This window comes from Uranotaenia lowii, chromosome 2, assembly GCF_029784155.1.
Source record: "Uranotaenia lowii strain MFRU-FL chromosome 2, ASM2978415v1, whole genome shotgun sequence".
Lineage (NCBI taxonomy): Eukaryota > Metazoa > Arthropoda > Insecta > Diptera > Culicidae > Uranotaenia > Uranotaenia lowii.
This window is the reverse complement of record NC_073692.1, coordinates 353,575,017-353,600,016: the sequence shown is the minus strand read 5'-3', so window position 1 is coordinate 353,600,016 and position 25,000 is coordinate 353,575,017. Positions and strand designations below refer to the sequence as shown.

Here is a 25,000-nt window from a genome sequence, read left to right as displayed (position 1 = left end):
CTAGAGCGCTTTGGGTAGAAGAAACGAATAGATGGTGAAAATGTTTTGTGAAATTTCGTAAGCACTTATGTATAGACCTTATACTTGCTGTTTTTGTAAATTTTAAAACGTGAATTTCTATTTGAGATTCATCAAATTCAGACTTTAGTTTCACTGTCTTGAATCAAGGATCAGATAAAGAACGTATCGCTCGATACAAACCCTTAATGTGCTAGGGTTAACATTTGGTTCAACTGGCCCATTATCTAGATTTATGCTCAAAACTCATGATATCAATCCCAAGCACTTAGGTCTGGGGTCTTGGCAATAGGGTTATAGTATCAAGAGCATATTCAAGTCAATATCTTGGTTCTGTAGAAAGCTCATTTAGTGATAGGACTTCAGTTGTATTACTCAACACTGGGATAGAATGACGATTTCTTAAGCATAAGAAATTCTTTACAACTTCTGCCTCAGAATCTTTAGGACTTGAATCTTCAGGCGCAGATTCTTTAATCTATTGGGTTAAAAACTATGTTTATGAGGCCTAAGATATTCAATCTTGAGTTATCCAAGGCACATAAAACTTCGAGCTTGAATCTTCTGATCCAGAGTTTTCAGGCTCAGAGTGGTAGTCTTTAGGCTTTAGATTTTAAGGCCCTGCCCCAGACTTACGGTCATTCGGCCAAACATGTTCAAGTTAGTCAGTAAGGTTGCCAGAATTTTTTCAGCACGTATTCGGGCCGGACAAACTGGGCAATTTTATATAAAAAAGCTGGCAATATTCGGGCATTTGATTTTAAAATAGACTACCATAAATCCGGGCAGAAACCGAAAATTTTTTCTCAAAATCCAAAAATTACTCAACAAAAATCAAGGTAAAAAAATTGGAAAAATTTTGAATTTTTTATCAAAACTCATCGATAGATTTTACATCGTATTTTGGATTTCCAAAAAACTTTCCATGATTATTTCTATGAAATTTGCTCAAAAAATTTCATTTCGGAGGCTTTTTTTTTGTTTGATTTGCCAAATAAAATGAGTAAATCCGGGCAAAATCCGGGCATTTTTAATGAAATTCGGGCAAACGGGCCGGGCCGGACTGTTCCCAAATGTTGTATTAAATATCCGGGCAAACCCGGATAAAACCGGGCAAACAGGCAACCCTAAGTTAGTGTTTTCAGGCCACTCAGGATAATTGAGGTCCAGAACTGCAGGCCGTGGATCGTCTGGTTCAAGCTATTCAGGCTCAGCGTCTCAAGACTACGGAATTTTAGACCCAGAGTTTTAAAACCCAGGGTTTTGATGCTCAAAAAGGTCAATCTCGAGTTTTTCAGACCCCCTTAGGATTTCAGAGCTAAGCTATCCAAACCTGAATTTCCGGATCCGTGTTTTAGGCCCATGATTTTCATGGCTAGCGTCTCTAGACTCAGAGTCTCCAGGCTTCAAATTATCTGGCCCAAGATGTTGAAGCTCAAGTTTGGGCTCAGACTCAGAGTATTAAAGTTTGGAACAGTCTAAGTATTAGAAAAAAATAATTAAAAACCATCCTAACTTTTTGTTCACCATTCAGATACGAAATTCTTAAATTTAATTATTGTGAAGATTACAAACTTATCAGAGCTTATAACTGGCGATCCAGAATTAAAAACTTTGAATCAGATTGATCATTAGATTTTTTTCTAATTCGAATCAACAAGTTGGATTAAAGAAACAATAAATATCGATTCCCTCAAAAAAGGATGATCTAAACTTAACAAATAATTGGATACACACAAAACTAATTTGGCTCCTTAAGCCTTCAAGTCGTAAAAAAAAGTACAAAAAAAAATAAATTCTGTGGCCCTGAAACAAATTTCGCTGCTTGGCTCATATTTCTAATTCTGACCTGTAATACAGAATTCGATTATTTTTACGTTTCAGATAACTTTTTGAATTTCGGAAACAGATTCAAAATTTAAATTTAGAATTCAGGTTGAGAATAATTATTCAAAATTCAGACTCAGCTCAGAAATGAGTTGAGTTTTAAAAATATAAAATTGACTATTTCGTGAAGGAATTCAAGTAGCAGAAGACTCGTAGACTTATCATTTTGTTTAAGAAATTTCCAATTTTGAATCACATTTTATTTGTTTACACAATTCAGCTGAAAATCATAAATATATTCGAGTTTTTCGCAAATTCTGTTTGATAAAAACATCGATAACTTCGAAGTATTATTAAAAAGAAGATTTTTATTTTTCTAAAATTATCCACAAAATTCTATTTATCAAATCGATTTTTAATTAAAAATTATTGCTGACAAAGAAGTATTCACGTAAAAAGTTTAAAGGAAATGCCATATTGTCTTGATGTAGTGAGTAAAATTTGAATATTGCATTTTTTTTTCAAGAGCCAAATTTCCAACTAAAATCTCAAACTGGTTCAAATGTGCAAGTATCATACTTGAATCGTTAAATTTTAATCTCTTTATCTTTTGATAATTTGATTTACAATTATCATCGAAGAAAAAACCAATAAATTGGCGTAAGAGTTTGGTAGATTCATGTTACTCGATATAAGCATAGAATTAGTTAAGTTAAAAAAAAATTAATGCTTTCTTCGAAAAACTAATTTTTTGCCCAAGGGGGCATCCATAAGTTACGTAACGCTCCTAGGGGGGGGGGGGGAGGGGGTTAGCTCGAACGTTACGAATTGTGACATAGGGGAGGGAGGGAGTTATGCTCATCGTTACGTAACGATTTTATGTCATGCAATTTTGGCAGAATAATATGCCAACCAAAATCAGTTTGAAATTTGTAAGCTTCAACATGATTGAAACTGATTTGTAATCTTTCTTCTTTAAAGATTCTTAAATAGACTTCTTGAAAGGTGTATTAAATATCCGTGAAATAACCGTTGAAAAAAATCCTACATTTAGGTACATTTACCCCCCAAAACTCAATTCAACTTTAAGACGTAAATTTCACTATTTTTTCTCAATTTATTCAAAATATGCAATTTTGATTCTTGTGACGAATATTACTTAGTGGAATATATTTCGCTTAACAAGTTAGGCTTCTTCAACAATTTAAAGTAAACAAGGTAGATCATCAGTTTACAAGCAAAGAGCAACTCATAACAAGATAATCAATTTATTTTATGAGAGAGTTATCATCAATGAGTACTAAGAAGCGATTTGGATAGATCGATATTAATTCCGTTTTTAAGAACGTTTAAAAAATTATGTTGAAATATTTTTTTACCTTCGAAAATCAGTATTCAAAATCATGAGAAGATGAGGGGGGGGGGGGGTCATTATCAGCGTTACGTAATTTTCATAGGGGGGTACGTCGAAGCGTTACAATTTGTGACATACGGGGGGAGGGGGTCAAAAAAGTGCAATTTTTGCGTTTGGATGCCGCCCAAATCAAATAAGCCAAATCGCCCAGATTCTCCAGCAAATACAAAAATTTTAGCCAAACTTACCATTTTAAAAATTTAGCACGTTTTTTTTTAAAGTTGCTATTTAGTACGAAAAACAAAAAAAAAATTATTGAGCCCTTCACAAATTTTGTTTCGAGTTTTTTTCACCATTGTTTGAATTATTTACTTATCTTGATATCGGATCTAATGCACATGGATTTCTATCAACGCAAAAAATGTAAAATTAAAAAAGATGTAATATTTTACGTTATTGAATAAAGAAAGTATAATTATAATAATAATAAGAGAACTTTGAAATGGGTTCAAACACACAAAATACAACAAACATCAGTAGTGGCTAGGTGGAAAAGAACATAAAAAAAAACTGAAAATTATTTTTATATCCGTTTTCGTTTTTAAAACTTTCAAAGTGTTATATCCATCTCAACTAGATCAATAGTAAGTAGAACAGATTCCAAGGAAGATTGCATGAAAGTAGAAAGCTCAACTTTGAATATTTTTGTTATACACCACAGACAACTGGACTTACATTTCCCGATTAGACAGTTTAGCAGATTCAAAAAACTTCTTGGACAATTAAAACGAGAAATTTCAGTAAGTACACCATATATTGTAACACCTTTTCAAACACATAATTAATTATGTTATATTAATAGACTCATTGAAAGACTCCTTTTATTCGTGAATGAAATCGCCGAAAATCAATTTATTCATTACCCATCTAGTCGATAGAATTTTACTAATAAATCAAAACTTTCGAAACAAACCACAATGAAAGTTTCAAATCAATGATGTTTTCGGCAACTCATTGATGAAATTTTCAAAATCATGTTCCTTATTCTGAACTAGAAATTTTCTTCAAAATAATTTCTAAGTAGGTAATTTAATTTTAAAATTTAAAATAAATATTCCCAAAATACAGGTTTGGAAAAAGAAATTTGAATTCTTAAATAAATGTCGATCAACATTTATTATCTTCATTTTCAACTGAAGGGTTGATTGAAAAATTGTGTTAGCGTTTTTCGAATTTGAAAAAAAAAGTAATCGTGATGTTATGTGTAAATAATGTGATTTTTTGAATAGGAATAAAATTCAAGGTTTATGTTTTTAGAGCACCCAAAATTCAGAATTGAGAAACGTAGACAAACTTTTTAAGATATTCCTAAAAATTTAAGTAATTTGACTTTAAAATTCGGTAAATTTAATCAAAAATGGAAAAAATGCTGTTCGGTAATTTTATTTCAAAATAATCAAAATTTGAAGATGAAATAGATAAGTTTTTTTTAACAATTAAAAGGCTTTTTTTAATAACACGTTTTACCATTTAACCCTCATCCGCATTAGGGTGTCATTTTGACACCATTGCAAGTTTGAAGGCTTGTAACTTTTTTCAGAAGCTTCAAAATACAAAAATTTCTTCGGGGACCCTAAATGAATTCAAAAGTTCTTCAATATTGCATCTTTACTTTTTTTTATGGACGAACCCTGGAAGCCTGGACAAAAAAACTCCCTTTTCCGACTTTTGGTGTCATTTTGACACCACAAAAGTAAAATCTATTTAAGTCGTTTGAATTATTATGAACTTCATATAAAACTTATATCAACAGAAACCTTGTAATGTCAGTAAAATATGTTTAGAACATTATATACAGCTAAAGTTACAAGTTTTCTCGTTATTCAGCATGAAGGAAAAAAAATCCGAAAAAACATGCCTCACGAAAACTGCTGTAGTTCATATGTTCCACGTTCACAAAAATATTTGCCTTATGCATATGAAAGCTGAAGTTAATGCCTACATCATGAAGACAAGAAATATTTTTTAAATTTTTTTTTAATGAAATGGTCACAAAAAGTTAAAAAAAGTGGTCTAAAAAACCTACTTTTCATTCGATTGCTAGTAAATACTGTTTGAGCGATGGTAGAGTTTTAGAAAAAATATGACAACAAACTTTATTAAAATTCTAACATTTTGCTGTCTTTAGATTTTTGATGCAACAAAAATTGAAATTACTGGAATTTTTCAAAGTTTACTACTTTGCGCATTTTTTTTACAAATTGAAATTTCATCTGTTTTTGTGGTCCACCGTCAGGTTGTACCCGGATTTTCAGTGCTTTTACTTTGTTTGGACCAATCAAAAGAATATTCATTGGAAAGCTAATTTAATCTACATTCTAGTGAGGTGCAACAATTCACGCTGTGAGATTTCACAAAAATATGAAAATTATAAACGTAAAATCATTCCTGAATTTCTAGAACTATAAGCTCCGCGTCCAGCAAAACGTGTTTGTTTGCTCTCCGAGTAGGTACGGTGGGTGGTGATTTGGGCAGAGAGCGAAGCCGACAGACGAAGAAATGCACGACACGCATCGTTATTTCGTCTCTCGGCTTGGCTCTCTGCCCGAATCACCACCCACCGTACCTACTCGGAGAGCAAACAAACACGTTTTGCTGGACGAGGTGCTTGTAGTTCTAGAAATTCAGGAATGATTTTACGTTTATAATTTTTAAATTTTTGTGAAATCTCACAGCGTGAATTGTTGCACCTCACTAGAATATAGATTAAATTAGCTTTCAAATGAATATACTTTTGATTGGTCCAAACAAAGTAAAAGCACTGAAAATCTGGGTACAACCTGACGGTGGACCACAAAAACAGATGAAATTTCAATTTGTAAAAAAATGCGCAAAGTAGTGAACTTTGAAAAATTCCAGTAATTTCAATTTTTGTTGCATCAAAAATCTAAAGATAGCAAAATGTTAGAATTTTAATAAAGTTTGTTGTCATATTTTTCTAAAACTCTACCATCGCTCGAACAGTATTTACTAGCAATCGAATGAAAAGTAGGTTTTTTAGACCACTTTTTTAACTTTTTGTGACCATTTCATTAAAAAAAATTTAAAAAAATATTTCTTGTCTTCATGATGTAGGCATTAACTTCAGCTTTCATATGCATAAGGCAAATATTTTTTTGGACGTGGAACATATGAACTACAGCAGTTTTCGTGAGGCATGTTTTTGAGGATTTTTTTTCTTTCATGCTGAATAACGAGAAAACTTGTAACTTTAGCTGTATATAATGTTCTAAACATATTTTACTGACATTACAAGGTTTCTTTTGATGTAAGTTTTGTTTAAATCGGTTTAACACGCCCAAAGGTAAAACGATTTGAGCTTGTGGTGTCAAATTGACACCACAAGTGCTGATTAGGGTAATGAAATCTAATGCGGATGAGGGTTAAAAAAAAATTGTTAATTCAAGAGAACAGCGTTTTAGTGCTTATGTTTTAATGATTGATTTGGTAAATTTTAGAGTCCTGAACTTGAATCCTTTATCAAATTAGGTCTATTACATTTAGTTTTGGTGATGTGGAGTTTTAAAATGTGTCAGTTTTAAGTGAAATCTATCAATGATTACTGATCAACTATCAAAACTACATATAAGAAAAAAATTGATTCTGATTTTGATTGTTATACTTCATTTAATTAGGGAATAACATTTTGATGATGATGATGATGCATGATCTAAAAAAGTAAAACTAAACCATTTTTATATCTGGAAAAATATCCTTAAGTACAAGTATTTTTGACATTACTGTAGAAAGTTAAAACAAACTTGATTTCATTTAGCAAATTTGTTAAAACCTGTAAAACGATTAGATTTATGCTTTAAAAAATATTTAATATTTATATGGATTACATTTTTTCGAAAAAAAAATTGTCAAATTATAAAAAATAAATTAATATAAAACTTTTGTAACTTTTTCGCAGAACGCCAAATTACTCAAAGTCTTGAGGAAAGTTGATAATTGATTTGAAACTAGATTAAACATTTGCATATTTAGATTCAAGGCACCCAAATTAGTCAAAATTGTTTTTAAATAAATTTCACATAGGAAAAATGTACATGTTGTGGCCTTGTGTAGTTTATTAATTCTTTTTAATGTGATGTCGAGCATTGAGAAGAACAAGAAAAAAAATAATTGAGGCTGAAATTCGTTTTTTGAAGAATATTCCATTTCAGCATAACTTTTAAGATGACATAAACGATTTTTTTAAATAAAAATTTACAATAATAAGGTAAAGGTTATTAGATTTTAGATTTGATTTGTAATTCTGTGGGCTATCGTGATAGTGGGTAAATGCCTGTAACATGGTGTACAACTTGTCGATGTATAAAATTGGTATTCTATTAATTATTTTGAAGTTAAAATGATTCGTTACAAACTCTGTTCTTGTTTAGTTATCTACACAATAAAAATCTATTTCAAAGACGAGGTTGGGATTTTGTATGTCAAGTTTAGAGTTTTAAAACACAAGGCTAATTGAATTGCAAATCGAAATCTACAATAAGAAATTAATTAATTTTTAAGCCCTCTTTTTCCGGTTTTCTGGTCCACAGATAAAAGAAAAATTATGTTGACTTTTCACACTTATTAAATTTTTCCATACGAAACTAAAAGATTTTCTTATGTGAACGTTACGGTACAATATTTGCAAGGTACAATATTTCAAGCATTAACCTAAAAATGTGATTTCTATAGAATTATGGACGAATGTTTCCATAGGTAAATCCTATTTCATGTTTAACAACTAGTAAATCTGTTTCAACCCAAAAAATCGAAACAATATCTCGAGATTCTGATTTCAAAACACAAATAAATCATTTATTCCATTTTTTCTTTCCTTCATTGCTTTTGCCAGACATTTTTTGACTGATTTGTGGATAAAACGATATTGTCGTCCAAAATTCTATAAAAATCGCATTTTTAGGATTATGCCTGAAAAATTGTACCTCACGTAACTTTTGATCCCATCGATAGAACTTTACAAAAATTTCAGACATGCTAGCTTCATATTTCAACAATCACTCTGCACAATTTCAATGAAAAATGTAGAGTAGTTTCTGAGATATTGCAGTTTGAATAGTAAAAGTCCAAAAAGTCCGATTTTCATAGAACTACTGTTACAGTAATAAAAATATAATAAAAATATTATCAGAGTAAAAAGTTATGGAAGTTCAAAGTCGAAGTGACAGTGTGCGTGCTTTCAATTTCTATACAATTATGAACGGTACTGTAATTCTTCAGTTTTTTTTTTCATAAAAATAATTTTCTGTTATTTGTACGCCACTGTTCTCAAACGCATAAATTTGATTTCCTAGATTTATGAGCCTCTTAAAAAATTTGATTTGGTTTGCGATTCTGCATAAAATGCGAATTTACTGTGGAAATATAAATTTTTTTTTGGTAATTTCTATTTTTGGAAACTATTTCCAAGCTCATTGCAAGCTTAAAACTTGAAAATACTGCAAAAAACATATTACAGTCCTAATGCATCATTTAACATGCAAGTTTCGAGTTTTTTAACGAAATATTTTAAATTTGTAATATTCATCTAAGTTTTATTGGAGCTTTGGGATGATTCTTAGCTCATTATTCAATATGTTTCTTACTGAAATAAAATATTTTATCATTAATTTTGGTTTGGTTCACCTATGAACTGAAAATTTTTACGCAATCGACGAAAAACGAAGATTTAAGTTAGTTTCCTATGTAATGTAATAAAAATTTCATAACAACTACGTCATCGTGCTCGGAATTTCACGTCCGATTTACGGTACCCATGATGCCTCTAGATATGGTGGTCTCTCTTTGGCAAAAAGTAGACGAGGGTTGGATGCGGAGGAGGAGCCGAAATTTGACAGCTGGCTGTTCGGCTAGCTGCTGGCTGGCTGGGATGCCAGGTGCTCTGATTTTTTATAAAACACGAAGTTTTGCCAATCACCAAGATATTGCTTAAACAAAGATTTCGCTTTGATTTTTGCAAATATAATTCATAGAATTGAAACAAAATCTTCCGGCTGAGCTCCGGGATGGTAAGCAAAGCTGGAAGAAGTTGGACCTATAAACGACGGTGCCAGCTTTGTCGGTAGCGGTGAATAACATTAATTTTGCATTACTTATGACAAATTTATGCTTATTCAACACTTTTTTGCTTATTCAACACTTTTTTTTCTTTCAAGAGCTATCTAGAAGCAGCAGAAAGTCATCGAATCGGATGGTAACATGGCGAGGCGTTACATTCCATCGTCCGAGAAGCGCCCTCCTGCAGGAACATCCGATCTTCATCGAGATGAAAAAGCTGCTTCAGGAGGACCCCCGTCTGTTGCCATCGCTGCTCCAGAAGATCCAATCGAGTAATCCGGATCTGATGGGTAGCATTTGGGAAAATCAGATGAAGTTTTTGGCACTTTTGAATGATGGGACCGATGAGCTGAAATAGGAAAATAGGCGCAACGTTAGGCGCCTGAGCAGCATGACGATAAGTCCGATGAATAGGTTGGGGAATCAGTTCGATCCACTGCAGACTGTTGATTGTCCGGAATGGATTGAGCCCCTGAAGGATTCTGCAGGTGATGCTGTCCAATTGCTAGTCATCCTCAAGTGCAGCAAAGCTCCAGCTCAGCGCTGCTCGTGGGTGGTGGTGAAGGTAGATTAACTGAATATGTTAATATTGAAAAAGGCTTATAAGCAGTATTTACATGATGCAACAGTTATTTGAAAATAAAATTTCGAACCATAAAATCGTTTATCATTTAATCATGAAATTTATCAATAGCAGAATTTATAGCATTCCTTTAGCAGAACCGATTTACTTTTATTTTCATCCAACACTTTTCGATTGGAGGGAAACAAAATAGCTCTTTGGATAAGGTAACAAGAATAAGGAACAAGCAACATCCGGTTTAGGGTTTTGGCTGTTTGTTCCATGCACCCTTTAAGATCCTTTCTATCATAACGGTCAATGAAAAGTTTTTCTTTTTCGGAACATACGGATAGACCGAACTGTATTGTAATTTTATTATAAAAAAGTGTTTAGAATACAAATTACTTCATTGAATAGACTCATATCATTGCTTTTTTCCGAAAACTCAATTTAAATATAATAAAATAAACTAAACCCCAGTACGGTTTTGAATCTTTTGATCTTTCGTTTACGATTGGCTTGTGCACATACACACTTTTTTGCCATCTGATTTTTTATCTCTAACACCTGGCATCCCTGGACCCCTTTTTTCGTAAACACTACAGCCAGCTGTCAAAACTTTTTTCAATATGGCGGAATGGCGATTTGGCATATGAGATCACCATACTAGAGCCATCATGACGGTACCCTATATAATAAAAATACTCTGAGTTATGAACCAAAACGATTTTTGTTGGACGTCAAGAGGATGGGTATGTAGTGAATGGAAAGTGAAATAAAAGTCAAGTAAAAATAATATTACCAAAAATTGTATTTGCGCAATTTCCTACGTTTGCAATTTGTTTTCTGATGGATGTCATACAACAAATGTGTGTAAATATCATAAAATCTTTTGAAATAGAGGAAATCATTTCAAGCGTGCTAAAAGATTTAAGAAAACGCAAACTTTTGAAAGAGAATTGAGTGAAAGAGAAAAGGAAGTGTTTTCCTTAAGTGATTTCAAAGTTAACCAACTGGATTCACTGGTACCTGTTTGTTAATGTTGATACTTACGGTTTCTACGGATCCTTAGCCGCTCCCACATTGCTGCCGATTGCAGCAGAACCAAAACATTGTTCAATTTGCAATCGAGAACAATAGCTCAATGATTGCTGATGACAGGTGATGATGATAAACGCGGTACAAATGTTTACATCATCACACGGTTAGGCGAGATTACTCAAATTCGGTTCGTAGTAAAATAACAGTGTTGCCAGATATTCTGGGTAAGAGTATCAAAGTACTCATTAAGAAATGTGTACTTTCCCGGTTAGGGAATATGACAAGTGGAAAGTGCCAAATAGCTATCGCTAATGTTATGGGTAGTTGTTGAGGGACTTGACGAACAAACCTGAATAAAGATAACTCATTCCACCACTGAAACCTGCGTTTTTCAACAGTTAAAAATATCGGTAGAAATATATTCGATACATTGACAGCTAGGAATTATAAAAAAAATATTTCGATTGTACTTATCTACAAACTTTAAGTATTTTTTTAAACTATTAAGATGAATGTATAGGGACTTGGGTAATTTGCTTGCTGTGTATTTTTGGTAGACAAAAACGGAATTGCGATGGAAACAAACGAAAGTAATGATACCAAAATAAAACCTCGTTTTGCTGAAAACATTTCAATCCCAAATACATTCTATGCAAGGATAAAAGCTCCGGTATGAGTCGGTACATTTCCATTTAGGAAAACCATTGTAACAATGTAACAAGTTTCTCCAACAATTACCGATTGGCGATGGCGCCATCGCATCGCGAAGGTGTTGCTGATAATGGGTACCCGCTTGCGCTAATTTGCACAATGTCAACATCATCAGCTGGCACAAGCAGGTGAAATTGCTCTCTCGGTCGGTCGGTACAACCTCATCCGGATGCAAACATATTGGAGGAGAAAATTGCGACAAATTCAATTACAGACTGACTGGGATGATATGGAATGGACGACGACGGTGACGCCGCGATTATCGTCACTAAAATGCGGAAATGGGTTACACGATATTGTGGGACTTCGTTAAAATGACCAACTGAGTTCACAGGTTCATGTAATGCTGAATTTAGAAGTTGTGGAAGGAACCAACAAATAAAAATTCAAAGTTGACGGAAAACAAGCGAACTGAAAAACTCCTAAAACTTATAGTGGAATGTGGAATGATAAAACAACAACCGAAACTGACAGCTCAACATGGGAAAACAAATTAAAAAATTGATTAAAAAACAACCGACCAAAGCCAAAGGTGGTGTGTTTTACTTGGTTCTGTTTTGGTGTCCAACCGGAGAAAAGAAAAAATACCGTCGTTGACCAAACTATTTGGGCTGTAAAATCTACAAACCCAAGACACCAATCCGACTGCAATGAAGTCACACAGGGGAGGAAAAAAACCTAACCTCACTAAATTGCAAACGCAACCAGCCGGCGGCTTTCGGTGATGGCGCTCGCTGTCATAATGAGAGAGGGAGGTGGCAATAAAATAATAACAACCTGTAGGTGTTGAATTTCAAATTGATGCGGATTTTGTTGTAACAGCGCGCAGCGCCGGTTAATTTCCCGGCCGGGGCCTGGGTTTTTTTTTCTTCGTTTTAGGTTTTTTGTGGCCAGAGAATGAAACTCTATAACACAACTTTTCGGGGGCCTAAGATTGAGACACAAGTACTTATGGGAGGTTGAATGGGGTGGTGAATTAGTGTTTCCGGTATTGACTTTCTCAGTTGTACAAGTTTATTAGTAGTTGAGGTAAACCCATATCGTTGAATAATCTTCGTACTATTTTGTTAGGTTGTTATGCCTTCATTTCCATTAAAAAATAACCAGAAGTTTGCCAACATGGTTCTCAACTAACAATTTACTTTTTTTGTTACCTATTTATATAACAGACAATTTTGTTAAGTTACACACTTAATCCACAGAGGACAGACCTACAAACTCGAACAAAAAATCTTCTAAAAAGTGTGTACAATTTCAAATGCTGACATCCAAAAAATACGTTGAACATTGACTTAAAACAGTGCTGTCTATTGACCCGTTCAAAAGTTACACAATATTAAATCTAAATTCCGATTGAAAAATGAGTGAAAGATTGTTATTTTTTTTTATCTGAAAATCATCTTGAAAAAATCATTCTATACTACTACAATTGGGACTTTAGGCTAACAACCTACTGCTCCCGATTTGAAATTGTTACGGAATCCGAAAGAAATGACCGACCTGGAACTTTGGCGACGACTTTTAGCATGAAAACACGGACACGAATTGGAACTTGGAATGTTTTAACCCTTGCCCAACAAGGCAAACTGGAACAACTTGCTAGAGAGGCTAGCCGCCTCAAGCTTGAAATTCTGGGATTGAGCGAAGTCCGTTGGCCTAATACTGGAGAACACAAGACACAATCCGGGCAAGTCCTGCTTTACTCTGGCATACGAGGAGAACATGCTACTCGGGAACGAGGAGTTGGTTTCCTGTTAAGCCCGCAGGCCTACGCGGCCCTCATTAGATGGGAACCGATAAACGAAAGAATAACCGTAGCCAGATTCAGAACACGGGTTAGTAATCTTACAATGGTCCAGTGTTATGCGCCAACTGACGTTGCCGACTTGCAGGAGAAAGAGCAGTTTTACAGTCAACTGAACAGCGTGGTTGAGAGAATTCCGAAGGGTGACATTCAAATCCATTTGGGCGACTTCAACGCAAAGATTGGCTCCGACAATCAGGACCTTGAGCGCATCATGGGACGCCATGGCCTAGGACAGATGAGCGAAAACGGAGAACTGTTTGTAGAATTTTGTGGAAACAACAACATGGTGATCGGCGGATCGCTCTTCCCCCATCGACCAGCACATAAGGTCACTTGGGTATCCCGAGATGGCCGAACAGAAAATCAAATTGACCACATCTGCATCAGCCGAAAATGGAGAAGGAGCCTTCTTGATGTCCGCAACAAACGAAGCGCAGACATTGCATCTGACCATCACCTCGTCCTTGGCGAGATACGACTGAGAGTTGCGCGTGTCCAACGGCGCGAGGAGAAAGTCGGGTGTCGATACGACGTCCGCCGGTTGGAGAATCCAGAGGTGAAAAGGGCATACGTTGAACAGCTAGAATCCCGAGCCTCGGAGCTGCCGACAGACGGAACAGTCGAAGAACAGTGGTGTGGAATCAAGAATGCCTTTATCACGACGAGCCATGGTACTCTCGGTAAAGTTTGTGGAAGAAGAAGTGAATGGATGTCGGATGAAACTTGGAGGATGGTCGATGATCGGAGAAAGGCGAAAGTCGGAATTGAGCAGGCATGTACCGGGTCAGCCAAAGCAGCCGCCCGCTTACGATATGCGGAGCTGGAAAAGGCAGTTAAACGAGCTTGTAGACGAGACAAGAGAGCCTGGACAAACTCCCTAGCCGAAGAGGGAGAAAGAGCCGCCGCCAATGGAGATATCCGATTACTTTATGACATTTCTCGCCGCCTCAGTGGTGCAAGGACTAATGCAAGAATGCCGCTAAAAGACCGAGCAGGTCAGTTATTGACCGATCGAACAGATCAGCTCAAACGATGGACTGAGCACTTCGAACAACTCTTCCGAGTCACGAATAGCGAAATCTGCAGCTCGAAGCGCCAACAGTAAGTCGCATAAATGGCGTCAACTCGGAAGCGCCTTCGCTGGCTGAAATAGAAGCGGCAATCAAAAACATGAAATCCAACAAAGCACCTGGGATCGATTGCATCCCTGCTGAAATGCTCAAAGCCGACCCTGCCCTATCAGCACAAATGTTGCACCGTCTTTTCGCTGACATCTGGGATACTGCAACATTCCCGGCCGACTGGATGCAGGGTATCCTCGTAAAGGTCCCGAAGAAAGGAGACCTGACAGAGTGCGGTAACTGGCGAGGCATAACGTTGATCTGTACAACCCTCAAAGTACTCTGCAAAGTGATCCTGAACAGGATCCAGGAGAAAATAGACGCTACACTCCGACGGCAACAAGCTGGATTCCGATCCGGACGATCATGTGTGGACCACATCACAACGCTACGAATCATACTGGAACAAATCAACGAATTCCAGGACTCTCTTCTGCTGGTGTTCGTTGATTTCGAAAAAGCATTCGACCGACTTAACCATGAAAACATCTGGGCGGCTCTAAGGCGACGAGGGGTCCTAGAGAAACTAGTCCATCTCATCGAAGCACAGTACGAGGCATTTTCGTGCAAGGTCTTGCACGACGGTGTCTTGTCCGAACCAATCCCGGTAACTGCTGGAGTGAGACAAGGATGTATTCTATCACCGCTACTTTTTCTCATCGTAATGGATGAGATTCTGATTGGATCGATTGACTGTGCACCGAACCGAGGATTGCCGTGGAATCCTTCAACAATGGAGCAACTGAACGACCTTGACCTGGCTGACGATATTGTTTTGCTCGCCCAAACACAACCAGATATGCAGAGCAAACTCGACGATCTCACCGAAAGTTCCAAGGCAGCAGGTCTCAAAGTCAATGTCGGAAAGACCAAGTCGATGGAGATCAACACAGGAGGTCCCTCCAGTTTCATGGTAGCTGGGCAACGGGTTGAGAAAGTGGAGTGCTTCCAGTATCTTGGTAGCCAGATAACGCCTGATGGTGGTACCAGAAAAGACATCGAAACCCGGATAAGAAAGGCCCGATTTGCGTTTGCGAGTCTCCGAAACATCTGGCGGTCACGCCAGATCTCTCTACGAACGAAAATCCGAATCTTCAACTCAAACGTCAAATCCGTATTGCTGTACGGGTGCGAAACTTGGTGCACATATGCGGTAACGACGCGAAAACTGCAAGTATTTGTAAACCGCTGCCTGCGGAATATCATCCGCGCTTGGTGGCCTGGCAATTGGATCTCGAATGAGGAACTACATCGCCGGTGTCATCAAAGGGCGCTGGAAGTCGAGATTCGGGAACGTAAGTGGAGATGGATTGGGCACACGCTGCGAAGAGATGAAAACGAGATTTGCAGAGAGGCGCTAGATTGGAATCCAGAAGGTCATCGAAGAAGAGGCAGACCCAGAAATTCGTGGCGGCGAAGCCTAGCCGCTGAAATCCGAACTGTCGACGAGAATCTTGACTGGGACCAGGTGAAGACGCTGGCTCCGGATCGTCAACAGTGGAGGTCTTTTACCACGGCCCTATGCACCGGAGGATCGGCGCGGGATCATTAAGTTAAGTAAGTACAATTGGTGAAAAAATGTTAACGACTATTACGTTGTCAACTAACCTAAAAGCTCAGACGTATTTCAGTGGTAAGCAATAAAGTTTTAGGATTTTTTTTGGGAATCGTTTGTAGAATTTAGAGTTGGTAGTGTCTATCACTGAAAAAACTGTCAAGAAATTCATTATCTAAAGCGCTTCATATTGATTTTTAAAGGTGCGATGATGTCATTTTCGAAATAATGGATTCAAATCGTGGTGTCACAACGCCCCATGTTCCTTTTTCTTTCTATAAATTTCTTAATTCGAAAGATTGTTATGATGGAAAGCGAAAAGCGACGATCTTTTTTAATAATGTGATTAAGTGTTTCTGGTGGCATGTTAGTTTAAATTGATACTGTATAAATTTTATAGAACCAGCAATTTTTTTTTTAATTCAAAAACATGAAAAGATAAATTACATAACTTAGAAAATATCCAACAAATACGTAGTGAGAAAAAATACCTGAGTATGTAATATGCTTTCGTATGGCTGTGACGAATTATCAATGTAATATTTCTTACTGATCTGGATGGACTCTAAGGCATCCGCTTCAACTTTACGTGAAATTCATTCAGCAGTTACGTACTTTTAAGAAATTACTCCGAAACACACGTAAAATCGATAGGATGCAACAAAATCTTAGTTTATGTGAATAATCCCGTGTAATTAATTTCTAAATTATTTTGCGTGTACAAATCAAATTTTCAAGTGCCCAGTTTTCGAAAAGACGTAGTCGTATATGATTTCATCAATAATTAATCTAATGCCGCTCTAAAGTAGACGGGTGCTTTTGCTAGATAAATGCAATAAAAGTTACTTTTGACTGGACTGAATTCCACTTCCATTGTTTTATACGGTTTTAACTATAGACTTTTTTCGATGAGTGAAACAACTTTTTTTTTAAATTTACGTAATGTAAACTGTACTAAAAGTACCGGTGATAAACTTTTATTCATTCTTTTATATTTGCATTATTAAGGCAGTCAACAGTTTTCAACAGTTTTACAATATTTTTTTTCGCTTCTTGAACGGTTATCGTCAGAGGACGAATCGGCTAAATATATCCAGTCAATCAGGAACACTCTTGACGATCAGTCTTACTCATCAGAACTGATCCTAGACATCTCAAAGCGGGTTACTTTCAAGTATCACTTTTGCCATTGTCCAAAATTTAGCACTTCTAGCTTGAAGGAAATAGCGTTTATCTTTGAATATATTTTTCCATTATGCAACCGGAAAAAAGTGTTACGAAACTTTTACAGCAATTTTCTTAAAACTTGCGAAACAGTTCATTCGATCTATTCAAAACTGACCAACATTTTGTTTTTTTTCCTCAGTTTGGTTTTGAAAGTTCTCTTTGGTGTGTTTGGAGTAGGTTTTTTTGATCTTAAATCGATCTTTATGAGATCGATTTTTTGAACTCATATTTTCGATTTGGAAAAATCGATTAAATCGGTTTATTTTTGATCCGATCTTTCGACCTTTTGAAGTTTTTTTTTCTATATATTTCGAAGATTTTGAGTTTCAGTTTAATGTAGAATTATGATTCCTGCACCATCCTAAAGACTGCTTAATCGTGATGTCTCCATGCCAATAAAATCGACCGACTTAATAGGTGAATATTTTTACCTCCATACTTTTGAGGAAAACCAGAACTTTTGTCGAACGCTCAAATAATCGAAAATTCCACAGAACGGTTACTTGAAGGTTTACTAAGCCTCGAATTAAGCATCAGAATTCTAGAGCATTTTGCTCAGCTCAAGATTTAACTTCTTATCGAAACTTTCACAAAGTTTTTGGCGAATTTCCGTCACAGAGTCTGTGTTACAGACCACAGAATATTGAACATTTTCCCAGAATTCACAGAATTTCTGCATATTGTACATACTTTTGGAATGATGAATTGTGATATCACTATTTACCTCATATTTTTAATGATGAAATTTTATTGCATTTGTTATTTTAATTTGTGAATTTGTGAGTATTTGACTTGACTTTTCTAAAAAATCATGACAACAGCGCCATAGAAAATCGGAACAGAATTTTGATGTCAAATCAAAGAATTACAGATGTTTATTTGTGAAAAACTCAGATTTTTTTTCAGCATTTAAATGAGATCACAATATAAGTATTTCTAGAAAGTTAAAGCGTTCATTTTATATAAACAGTTGAATTATTACATTCCTCAAATTAATATTTTAACCTTGCCTCTAATCTTAATGAAAACTATTCATGAAAAATTGGATGCTTGAAGAATTAAACTTGAGCCTTCCAGATGATAGATGAACACGTTACCTTTGTGTCATGATCTGTAGCTGAAATGATGGTAAAATCCGTAGCCTTTTCAAAATGAGCATTCCACCTAGTGTACTAACTTAAAATGGTTGAATTATTTAAATCAGTCAAGTTACAATATTTAGACTTATTACTATATTACGCGCTTGTAATTTGAACTTCAAAGTTTGTCGTATGAAGAAATGCATATATTTATTTTGTTTTTGATATGCCATAAACACTCAAACAAAGACATAAAAAGTAAAACTAAAAGTGTTGATATGAAAACATTTTTTTCTTGCTAATACAATTGATATTCAAATGTATGAGCTTTCCTGTCGTTTTTCACTATTTACTTCAGCATAAAGCATCCCTAATGCAGTACTCCCTACACAAATTTAAAAGATCGATCTTGCAGAGATCGATCCTTTTGCTTCGATTTTTTAGATGGATCGATCTTGGAACCATTAAGCTGAATCGATCTTTGGAATCGATCTTTTCCAGGAGATCGAACAATACTAGTTTGGAGACATCTGGTGACCCAGCCAAAAAAGCAAAACAAAAATTGGTTCAAAACGATCGTTGGAAATTTAACACAAGTTTCGCTTAATCTTTTCTCCTGTGGTCGGGGCGATTTCGCTCTGTATTTTTAACAGCATAAATTACAGGACAATCTCGAGACAGAAAAACAGCTCGGGAAAACAACTGTCGCAGGGCAGGACTGTCGGCCATTTGAATCAGCTGTTGACCGGAATTGAGACCACATCTGACTTCGACATCACGATTAATTAGTCCTTTTTGAATACCGGAGCCTTCCGTCTTAAGTTTGAGATAAGACAGCGCCGGCTTTGCTGAACGTTTGAAGTCGTTGAAAGACGTTGAACATTACCAGTACTTACTTAAAACTTCGGCAACTGACTTACTGTCGAAAATTACACTAGTTTACAATAGTTATTAAAAATCGTGAACTTTATTAACTGACCCATATTTCTGAAGTAAAATCTGGTGCTAAATCCAAAAATGAAAAATCTCTGTAGAACAGTTTTTGAGTTATGCTTCAAATATGAAATTTTTAAAAAAGAAAAAAGTACATGTACTACCATCCGAATATTTTGGGACTGTGGTTCGTTAAATTATTTAAAAATTAAAACATTTCTTTTGTAGTTCAATAAACATACCTTCTATAACTTTTAACAGATTTTGAATAAAAAACAACTTGAAATTTTTGTTTAAAATTAATTACCATCATGTCTTAAACCACAAATGAAAAAAAAATCCCCAAAAAATGTCGTTTTTCACCGTATTTTTAACATAAATTCACAAATATCATCAATACAGTTAATCATACACAAAAATGAAGTTCAGATGATAGATGCTAAAATTATTCACCTTCGATATGCACAAACAGGGGGGAAATTATGAATCCTATTCGATTCGAGATATTCGTTTCGAGTTTCAACTCGAATCGAATAAGAACGTTTTACGTATCTCGTTCGAGTTCTAAATTTTAACGTACCAGATTTCGAGTAAAACGGATAGTAGATCATCTCGAAACGTTCCATTCGAATCAAGCTCGTTCAAGATCGGTAATGCCAAAATCGGTCGAATCGAACGAACCTCGATTGTTTCAAGTTCCATAATCCCGCCCCAGGTTTCAATTTCATGTTAGGCAATCCGAAATATTTGGATATAAGTACAACCATTTTTTTTTCTTTTTCTAAAATTTCATATTACCAGCATAACTTAAAAACTGTTCTATTGAGATTTTTTTGAATATCATTTTCGGATTAAGTGCCCGATTTTACATTAAAAATGATCTTCTGTTTACTTACTTCAAAAATGATGTAAACTCTTTTTATCGTTGCAGTATACTTAGCACACAATAGAAAAAGACAGAGATCGTCGTAATGCAGGCAGCTGCTGTTCCGAGTTCGGGCCGATTGTTCGTGCTTCTGAGAACTCGTAAGATTTTCATCCCGTATTTCAGGAATTGTGAAGCGTAACGAAATTCGGGAGGGTTTACGTTCGAAATTCGTGGAAATTGACCATCTTTTTTGTTATTTAAAGAATCATTATTCCGAGCGAATTAAATGCAATCTTAGTGTGTTGCAAAATGAAGGTTTTTTTTTAAAAAGAATCTAAAAATGAAAGCTCATAAGCTTGCAGGATTATAACAAGACCATATTAAAGTTAAATAATGGGCCACTTTTTTTCTTTGCTCTATTACTTCTTTATTATAAAAGATTAAATATAAAAACAATGTTCCGATTATAGTCGTTTCTTTCTGGAATTCACGACTTTATTTCAACGTTGCAGTTGACGGACAGTTATTGAAAAACTTGTCTGGTATATTATCATATTATTATTATTTTTTACCAAAAACTGCAGCTGTCGGATCTTCAATAATTTTAATCAACTGGAATTTTAAAGCAAACCGTATAAAAATTGCGTCACAGTTCAACATGTGATTGGTTTTAGAAATGAAGAAGAAATAAAATGAATGTTAGTATGTTATATTTCAGGCCCAGTGTTTGCGAAAAAAATCTGACTTTCTGTGATTTTATCCAAAAATTCTGGGATGGATTTCTGTGATATAGCATAAATTTATTTGAAAGTCGTGAAAAATTGAGTTTTTTTACATTTTACTAGATAAAAATCAACAAGCATTACCAATCTTATCAGGTTTTTCCAAAACCAAGTTAAAAACCCAAAATTAAGTTGACAAAAAAAAAGTAATTTTTGCAATACGTACAAATTTATAAAAATCTGTAAAGTATGTGAATATTTCCAAAATTTTTCACGGAAATCTGTGAAGAATATTTGTTTTAAATTTTGTGAAATTGTAGATTTTTCTGTGACTTTGGTGTATTAATGTTGTTTTTCTGATTTTAGTTGCCTATCGAAAGTGTTTCATCATGAATTTTACAGCTATTATTTTTTTTCAATCTCGAACATTTTCCACATAAAATTCTTAAATATAAATTCAAGATACATAATTCCCAGTCCTGATTAAGACTGAAAACAGAATCCATCAGTTATGATTTTTATGTAGAAATTTTCGAATTGAGTCAAGCAGAATCAGATGGGATTTGAACCCACATCAGGATTAATGTGTAAATTTAGCACTATTAAAAGATTGATGGTTTCTTACTTTTTTCCCGGGGATGCCAAGAAGGATTTTTTTATTCTGGGATCACTTATGAAGTCAAAGAATCCTTCAAGCTACGTTTATATTTTTCATAGATGCATCCTGGAAGCCCAGGAAAAAAAACTTACTCTTGCGGTCTAGAATGGTCTTCCGCAGCCCATGGCGTAGAGGATAGCCTTCGAGTCTTCTAAGCCAGCGGGTATGAGATCGAATCCCGGTCACCGTATGCATAGTACACTTTCTGTAGGTAGGTGGTTTTAGCATTTGTAAGATGCTAGCCATCATATCCTTGAAAGATGTACGCTTAGAGATAAGAAAAAGCAATCTCTTCGAGAAAATTCGAAGAAATAAACATCAAGTTTCATTAAGATTCTCTATGTGTTTGTGTTCGTTTTAAAAAAATGTCAATTTGGCTGTAAATTGCTCTATTTATCCTTATTCTGAACAAATCTTTTTAAAACTTATTGTTTTGGAATTCTTATAATGTTGTAAATAAAATTTAACTCTGAGAAAAAATTTGTTATGCGCAAGTTAAAAAAAACACAAAAATTCTAGACATTTCAGCACATTTTTGGTGAAAACCCTCATCAGAGCAGACTCCTATCAATTTAAATTCAAGAGAGAAATAAAACCAATTCTTGACCTTTTATGTAGCCTTTCCTCTCATCAAAATGTTAATTTGGCCCATAAAAAAGTAACTCATTGAAACGCCTTAATATATTCCGGCCTATGGCGATGCGACGGAAAGTTCTCTCCTCTTAGAAGGCAAACATACTTCAACTAAAGTTCTATACAACAGTCAATGTTGCGTTTCATCACATCATCGCTTCAAGGAATATGTACGCTTGAATGAAAGCATGCTCTCCTTGCGTCCGTTATTCCATCTGAAGGCACCTGTTCCATCCAGCTGATCGTTTTCCCAACCACCACCCCCACCCAAACACCGTCTTGTTCCCAATCCCCGACAAATGCAAGCCAGTAGGTAAATTGCGTCAACGTTAGATATTCCTCCATAACCATCATCATCATTTATGAACCTCTCAGAACCGAATGACATCCTTGCTAGAGTTGCTCTTCTTCGAAAGGCAGGTGGCACCACTTTCTCTTCCGTTCGTTGTCTCCGTTGATGGTGCTTATCATAAATACGCGCTCGCTTCACTAGAGAGTGTGCCAATTATAAACGTGTGCAGTTCTCTTCCACCCATCCGTTTTCCTCATCTTCAGTGAACGACTATTGTCGCGTGCTTCTAAAACAATCTTCCTTCCTTCCTCCTTCTTGACTTCGCTACTCTTCAGCCATTCATAGCAGAGAAACCAGAATCAAACCCCCCAACCAAGTATCACTGTAACTAGAGCTCGATTGAAAACTGGTTCAATGTCACAGCACAGCATCCCATCAAACGCACACACCCAATCCCGTTTTCTGTTGGTACTTGAAATGAAAATATTTCCTCATTCGCTATTAATGGTATTTACAGTAAAACTGGATATTAGTCCCGTTAGAGGGTGGAAGACGAGAAATAGTAAGTTGGCTGCATCCAACACAACGATTAAACCAACCAATCATCGTTCTATCGGTTCCGAAGATAAATCAGAACCGCGCGTATTTAAACAGTAAACGATAATTAATGCAGAAGCGACAGATATTGGAAGAAATCCCACTTTTTCTGGTTTGACTTTGGAAGTCCCCCGGTCTAACTAACGAGGACGAAGGAATTTGCAATTTAAAGGAAGGATCGTTGTTCTTTTTAGTTGCATTTAAGTGAGAAAAAGTCACAAGTTGGTGGTGTTGCTAGACAGTAAAATTTTAACATTTTTAAATTTATTCTATTGCTAAATTTTCAAAAAAGATCAATTGAAATAGTGTAAGGAAGGTACCGTCAAACAGGGCAACATGCAACTGCAGGGTTAGATGCAACATTTGTATACCACAACACTTATTCAATTTTGATAAAATGTTATAAAGTTGTCATTTAATGATAATATCAATAATATAATGATCATGACATAGTTTCTCACATCATGAGATAGTATTTTTTTTTAATTTAGATTGTCATAAAAAAATTAAAAACATCAAACAATAGATGTACATTTTCTTACGTTTTTTCATGCCGTTAAAATTTTTACCCAGTATGACAGTTTGGCTTAATGATATCTCCTTCAAACTTTATATTGTTTTTCTTATTCTATAACAATACTGTTGGTGTAAAAATATTTTTCTAACAATCACCAATTTTTTTAAAATAATAAATGTGAAAAAAATTGTAAATTTATATTCTAATTCTTTTTCATTTAAATTTAGTTTTTCTGAGGATGGTTGAAATTCAGTAAGCCGAAACGTAAAAAAACACCAGTTTTTTTCGCCGTAAATTGCCGAAAAATTTCAATTAATGAAGACCACAACAAATATACAAAAAATGTACAAAAAAAAATATCTTTATACAAACAAATACTTCCTTTAGAAATCCGATACCATTGTAGGAAATCTTGAACAATGTTGAATTTAGATCTTAGGTTTAATTTGTTTCCATTATAATGATTTATGAGTGAAGCAACTCTGTTGCAAGCGTCCCGGCTTTGGATATTCACCCTCGATAGTCTACACCATCTTCCATTCATATATACTGATTCAATCTAGATACTGAAGCTGCCTGAACAAAATGTGAAGTCCCATCTAACATCACTGATATGCATTGTGGAATCAAATTTTGAACACATGGAAAAATGTGAATTTTCAATTCAAAATGATAATTCCATGTAAACAGATAATAGTGCTTTATTTAAAAAAAGTTTTAACAAATGTGCATAGGATTCTGCCTCTACTACCCTTCTTTAAAACGAAGAATTCAGATCAGTAAATGTTCTCACTGGTCGAATTCAAAATTGGCGGCTCCATTAGACGGGTTTCAAAATTCACATTTAGCTAAAAATAATGACAATTTCAAAAATGCACAATAAATCAAGGTATCATAAATCCATCAAAATTACTTGGAAAAATAATAAATTTTACTGATACCATTTAATATCAATCAGAATCAAAGTTTCTGGTAAGTCATTAACAATTATTCAAAATGATGTTCCTCCTTCTGAATTTTAGATTTGCTTGGAATTAAATTTTAAGCAGGCTAGTTTACAAATTTGAAATCAATATTTCCGCCCCTCCAGAAAACTAGTACGAATTATAATCTTATATATAAAAATGGAGGCATTTTCTTTGTAACAACATCACGTATGAATGGTCGGTCGGAATGAAGTGAAATTTGGTATCCGAGGGTTTTTTGGGTCAGAGATGGTTTGTATAATAGTTTCGAGAATCTCCCTTTTGATGAAAGGGGGGTCCCCATACAAAATTATCTCTTCACATCTTATATATAAAAATGGAGGCATTTTCTTTGTAACAACATCACGTATGAATGGTCGG

The 25,000-nt window shown here is 35.1% G+C and overlaps 1 protein-coding gene across 1 annotated transcript in view; it reads left to right on the top strand.

Moving 5' to 3' along the window:
• LOC129743071 (protein phosphatase 1 regulatory subunit 12B-like) overlaps positions 1-25,000 on the top strand; it is a 186,006-nt gene that overhangs the window by 2,046 nt on the left and 158,960 nt on the right. The window contains exon 2 of the mRNA XM_055735014.1: positions 22,470-22,557. Within this exon, the coding sequence (XP_055590989.1) occupies positions 22,470-22,557 (88 nt within the window). The remainder of the gene's footprint in view (positions 1-22,469; positions 22,558-25,000) is intronic.